Raw genomic sequence first — 6,571 nt, 5'->3', positions numbered from 1 at the left:
ATGGTAGGGGGAAAACAATGGAGGGGCTAACAATGTTCAAGAGGAAGTGTACTCATTACCTCACTCATGTAACTGTAACCCTCTGTATAGTATCTCTACAATAAATAAATAAAAAAAAATGATGGCATATGAAGCCAGAGAGTGACCTTTGGAGTTAGTTTGCCCCTGGTTCTGCTACTTACTACCCATATGATTTTGAACAAGTAGTTTGTAAAATTTTTAGTAAATTCTATTCTTTGTCACCTACTTGTTCATTTGTAAAATGAGGACATTAGCAATTGTACCTATTACAAAGGACAGTTTTGATTATCAGGTGAACGGAAAGGTATTTGGCACATGAAGAGTACTAACTGGGTGCTAGTTAGCATGCACAATAATTATAAAGTATAATATAAAGCTTAAAAACACCAAATTTAATATTTCCTTTCCTAAACAAATAAATTAACACATAAGCTTTAGTTATATATTTTTGCCAAAAATAAAGATAGAAATATAAAGGGAAATAACAACAAAAAGGAAAATGAAGAGGCTGATTCAGAAAAACACAGAAATAAAAAAAAAGGAATTATAAGAGGAAAGAAAGAAACACAGGAAAGACATTGGAAAAAAACTTAATTTTATAAAGGCATACATAGATTTCAAAAACAGGAAGACCCTCATTCCTGATTTTCACCTTGGGTTGTTATATGTAATACATTCAAACTTAATTCTATAGTTATTTACTGAGGATAAGCACAGTTAGGGAATAGTGTAATATTCCACTGAATATTTCAAGTTGGATCCTTAAAATTAGTTGTATTTTGTTCATAGTCATAAATTGATAAACCATAAAAATGAGTAACTGGATTTCAAATGAGTCTCCGAGAAAATTAATGTGCACATGTGTCCTAGGCATTTTTTTCTTAGTTCAAAGTAATATTCTTAAAATGTCTACTTCTTACAACCCAGGTGTCCTTTATAGGAACATCAAACTATTACTAAAAGCTAAGGTTTCAGAAGAAGAAAGTATCCTCTGAATTTCAAGGGTATGTGGAATGAAGCATATTTATACTTCCGCTACCTTTCAAAACTTCAGGCCCTAGTGGCTCACATCCTATCTACTCAGGAGGCTGACATTGAAAGATCATGGTTCAAAGCTAGTTCAAAGAGAAAAATTCTCGAGACCCTATGTCCAATTAACTATCTAAAAGGTAAGCTAGAAGCATGGCTCACATGGCAAAACTCCAGGTGTGAGCAAGCAATGTGAGTGAGAGCTCAAGGCTTTGAGTTCAAGCCCCCAAAATGACATAGAAAGACCCCCAAACAAACAACTCTCCAAAACTTTTAACTCTCAAACTTCAGGCAGCCAGGAAGAGTAGTAACTGGAAGGTAGAGATTCAGAGGATTGTGATTCTGAGGCTAGCCTAGTCAAAAAAAGTTAATGAGATCCCATTTTAATAAACTAGTGCAATAGTAACTATAATTTCAGCTACTTTGGGGGGCTGTAAGTAGGAATCAGTCCTCAGCAAAAATGCAAGACCTCACCTAAAAAATAACTAAAGCAAAAAGGGGTGGTGGTGGATAAATGGCTCAAAAGTGGTAGAGGTCCTTCATAGCAAGCACAAGGCTCTAAGTTTAAACCCCAGCATTACAAAACAAAGAAAACAAGACAAAAAAAAAAACACCCAACTTTACACAAACAAATTTGGAAAATAACAGAGGTCTCATTAAGAAGAATCAATCCTAATTCTACCAACAGGTTATGAGTATTATACCAGTATAATAAAACATAAATTGATAATTATATGTAAGATACATGCAGTTCTCATTGTTCTCACTGATCTTTGAAGGTAAATCTATTTTAACTAAGTTGAAAGAGTGTATCAGAATGTAAGCTCTGAAGCTACATTAAACATTTATTTTCAAAGATTAGGTTGTAAACACTTCATTACCTCAAAGTCATCATCATCTCCTTCAGTGTAATGTGCATGGTTGTCTGGATTGTTCACTTTATCCAGCAGTTCAACAGCCAGGGCCCTTGAGAGTCCTGGCTGCCCAACAAAAGTATGCTAAGTGAAAAGGAGACACAGAAAAATCAGAAATATACTTAGTTTATACAAAATATAATTGGTTCTTTTTCTTCTGGAACTAGCAGAGACAAACATGAGAGTCTATTAATATAAGTATACTGAGATTTATTACTGCTATTAAAAACATTTCTGGGGGGCTGGGAAGGTGGCTCAGTGGTAGAGTGCTTGCCTTGCATGCCTGAGGCCCTGGGTTCGATTCCTCAGCACCACATAAGCAAAAAGAAAAAAGCCGGAAGTGGTGCTATGGCTCCAGTGGTAGAACACTAGCCTTGAGCTGAAGAGCTGAGGGACAGTGCCCAGGCCCAGAGTTCAGGCCCCACAACTGGACCCAAAAACAAACAAACATTTCTGGTACTTAGACCACAAATAATTTCTTTATGTGAGTTATCTGATCTATATTAGATTTTAAAACAATAACTTCAGCCATGCCAATTGTGTTTATTACTCATATATCATTCTACTGATATGCAAATGCATTCTGTGGTTTGGCCAATAATTCAAGTAAGAAAAAAGGCATGTAGGGGCTGGGAAGTTGGCTCAGTGGTAGAACACTTGCCTTGCATGCATGAGGCCCTGGGTTTGATTCCTCAGCACCATATAAGCAGAAAAAAAAAGCCGGAAGAGGCACTGTGGCTCAAGTGGTAGAGCGCTAGCCTTGAGCTGAAGAGCTGAGGGACAGCACCCAGGCCGAGTTCAGGCCCCACAACCAGACCAAAAAGAAAAAAAGAAAAGAAAAAAGGCATGTATACATTATTTTACATTTACAGTTAAATGGAAAAGTTTTCTTAGGTTGTAATCATTAAGTTTTTCTCACAGAGGTATTTTTTCACATATATAACACATACAGTGCATATTGCAAATTTATATAAGAAATGAAGAAAAGCAATTAATTTTAGATAATATTTTTTAAGTTTTTTCTATGCCAGAGGTCCAAACTATAGCCTACTGGTAAAATCTGTACTCTTTTTTTGTGAGTACGTTTTACTGAGTATTAAAATTACAGCTAGGTATAGTATGCATATTATCAATGGCTCTGTTGGGGCTACAATGGCAGAGTAGCCATCACACAGATGGTATAGTCTTTAAAAGCAAAAAAAAGTATTCTGTGGACTTTACAGAAAATTTGCTATCATAAGAGATTACTAAGATTTTTATAGTAAAAAAAAACAACTAAATATTTTCGCTCTAGTGATATATCTAAGTACAATGTGACTACAAGAAATCCCTTTACAATTCCAATGACTTACAGTCAGCAGTCTTTCCGCAGTTGGTCTTTTTTTGGGGTTTTTAGTTAGTGCTATTTTGACAAAATTATGGAATGTTGATGACCTTCAAACAAAAAGAGATGTACAAAAATATTTCATTAATATTAGTTTTTTGGTATTACCAAATAAAATTAACTTTGGAGCAGTTAGAAAGACTGAAATGTTTTCTTAGCACTCTTAGTTTTATACGAACAAAAAAACTGAAACCTGAAGCATGGTATATTCCTTAGAAACATCTGTGTCAGTATTGCTTTGTAAGATAAATGTAATTAATGACAGAACAGAAATATGACACCTTAAAAATTACACTAAAATTAGAAACAGGTTTTCAGTGTCAATTATACAATTTATGATCTTCTTCTCTACTTACTACCTAGGAGTCAAAATGTCTTTCTTTTCTTTTTTGGTAGTACCAGGGTTTGAACTCAAGAGCCTTTGGTTTGGCAGACATGAGAGCTCTATGCTATAAGCCACACCTCTCAACCTTTTTTTTTTTTTTTAAACCGGTCATAGGGCTTGAATTCAGGGCCTGGGCACTGTCGTGAGCCTCTCAAGGCTAGCACTCCACTTTCAACTTTTTCTAAGTAGTTTACTGGAGATGACAGGCTCATGGAGATGACAGGCTCATGGACTTTTCAACCTGGGCTGGCTTCAAACCTTGATGGTCAGATTTCAGACTCCTGAGTGTAGCTAGGATTACAGGCCTGAGCCACCAGAGCCCAGCTCAGGTCTTAAACTTCTATGCCTGGGGCTGGCCTTAAGTCTCTGAACCTCCTAAATGCCTCCCCTATACCTGGGATTGTAGGCATCAGCCACCACACCGGTCAAACATACTTTCATCCTTTCCTTATTGCCTAATTTATATAGCGTTTTTGTGTTTTGCTATATGAAAAGAGTTGGATGGCATAGATAGCAAGGAGGGTAATATAAGAGAGTTCATGTAGAGAGCTTAAATCCTAAAAAAGCTACTGGATTTCTTAGTAAAAAAAGGCAAGTAAGAGGAATGATTTTTAGCAGTTGGAAAGTCTTTCCTGCTACCTGCACTAAAATGTAAAAGGAAAAAGATATAAATTAAAAGAATCATGTTTTGATTAAGAGGGATATTTCTCCCATTACCAAGATTCCATTGGAAGAGATACTGGACAAGAACCAAATAAACTAAGTAACCGTAGAGATTAGCATGACAAAATAGCAGATTTTAAAGAAAAAACAACTGTGTTGTATGCAGCTGGTGGTCTGTGACAGACATCACACAAAGTTAGATAAAATCAGAGACTGGCAACAACTCTCTGAGTGCTCTGAAATCTGACTGAATAATAGTCACATGTTCCTGGATAAATATTCAACCATTCATGCCATGAAGCCCTCCAGTTTCAGAAGGCCAGGAACTTAGAGCAATAAGTAATACAAAAAGACTAGTGCCAACACAAAATAATTTAACTTAGCAGTAGGATATAAACTTCTTTGTTTCCAGAGTATAATTCGTGTAGTTTTTCTCTCCCTCATCCAAAGCATGGCCTAGATTACAAATAAAACATAGCCCCAGACATACAACACTCAAAGCAGTTCAGAGTATATTTAGGGGAAGAGCCACTTAGATTTCTCACCATAAAAAAAAAAATAAGTAACACATTCAGAGTTTGGAGGGTTGCATATCCTAAAGAGAATTTAGGAATTTGGATGTTTTATTTGTGTGGTTTATTTTGCAAAATGTACAGAGAAGGTATTAGCAGAAAAATAAATTTCAATTTTTACCATCCAATTGATGATATCCTTATGTACTACAATGACGAAGAAGAGAAGATATTAGAATGAAAATAATAACCCTTTTGATTACTATAAAAGGAAGATAGAGATTAAAAAAAAAACCAACTGAACTCAGGGCTTTCTGATCTGGTTATTTCTGAGAAAGAATGTTGCTCTTTTCACCTGGACTAGCCTGGAAGACACTTCTATCTATGTTTCCTGAATAAACAGCATGACAGGCACAAACTCACCATAACTAAACTTTACTATTGACATAAGATCTCTCAAACTGTTTGTCTAGGCTGGCCTAAATCTGTGATCTTCTTGATGTTAGCCTCTGATGTAGCTGGGATGAAGGGCATGAAACACTATATGAAACACCTAGCTATTGGTTAAGAAGGGGGACTTAAGAACTTTTTGCCCAGGCTGGCCTCAAACCATGATCCATCCACTCAATCTCTATCCCCAGGTGTGAGCTACTGGCTCAAGTCTAATAAAGATTAACTGGAATATATTTTCAAATATCAGTGCCCATTAAAGTCACTATGTAATTAAAAGGATGTAGAAAAAAAGGATGAATTTCTAAAATCTTCATGTATTATTTCAAAGCCTACCTTCATAACATTTCTTCAGTGAAAATGCCAAGTTAAGGAAATGATTGAGATTTTTCCAGGTGTTAAGGCCCAGTCCTAGCTATTTGGGAAACGGAGATTAGGGAATTACAGTGAAGACAAGTTGGGCAAATAAATTTCTTGAGAATTCATCCCAATTAATGGATAGGTGCAGTGGCATACACCCATTTTCTAGCTTTGGAAAGCACAATGGTTGGGCATAGTGACATGTACCTGTTACTATGATGTGACGCAGAAAAGCACAGATAGGAGGACTAAAGTCAGCCAGGGCATAAACTGAGACCCTATCTCAAAAATAACCAATAGGAATTAAAGAGCGAGGAGAGTGGTTTATGTGATACAGTAGCTGCCTAGCAATTGCAAGGCCCTGAGTTCAAACCTTGGCACCAAAAAAAAGAAAAGAAAAACCTAGATCCTTGCAATATCTCTGGGCAACAACACTGGGCAAACTGCTTCTGTGCTTTATTTTTATTATCTATAAAATAAGGGAACTGAACCTTTTAACAGAAAATTCTGTAAAACCAGGTAAAATCATGTATTCTATAACTCACCATTTTGTTTTGTCCTTTAGTTTTGGAGGCTGAAAATTACTTTTTGACATTAAGAAGAGAGCCCTAAAATAAAAATTTCAGTTAAAGAACAATACTGAAATACCATTTTACTATACCTTACAATCAGAATAAATATTCTGCAATAAATTCATAAGACTTTTTCAAATGTAGGTCTGGAAAAAATTGATATAGAAACTACATTTTTTATACTTTTGATGGCCTATGGAAATTTTCCTAGCAACACAGATTTTTAAACTTCAAACAAGTTTGTATTCACAAAATAAAACTACCAAATGTTAAAGTTTTAT

At 35.6% G+C, this 6,571-nt stretch overlaps 1 protein-coding gene across 4 annotated transcripts in view; it reads right to left on the bottom strand.

The window, feature by feature from the left end:
• Positions 1-6,571, bottom strand: part of Map4k5 (mitogen-activated protein kinase kinase kinase kinase 5) — a 101,641-nt gene that overhangs the window by 50,892 nt on the left and 44,178 nt on the right. For all 4 annotated transcript variants that reach the window (XM_013012312.1, XM_013012310.1, XM_013012311.1 and 1 more), the window contains 3 exons: positions 6,264-6,326; positions 3,317-3,398; positions 1,932-2,048 (listed from right to left, as the gene is read on the bottom strand). In XM_013012312.1, the coding sequence (XP_012867766.1) occupies positions 1,932-2,048; positions 3,317-3,398; positions 6,264-6,326 (262 nt within the window). The remainder of the gene's footprint in view (positions 1-1,931; positions 2,049-3,316; positions 3,399-6,263; positions 6,327-6,571) is intronic.

Source organism: Dipodomys ordii, unplaced genomic scaffold, assembly GCF_000151885.1.
Source record: "Dipodomys ordii isolate 6190 unplaced genomic scaffold, Dord_2.0 Scaffold16, whole genome shotgun sequence".
NCBI lineage: Eukaryota > Metazoa > Chordata > Mammalia > Rodentia > Heteromyidae > Dipodomys > Dipodomys ordii.
Note: the sequence above shows the minus strand (reverse complement) of the source record. Positions and strands in the feature narration are given on the sequence as shown.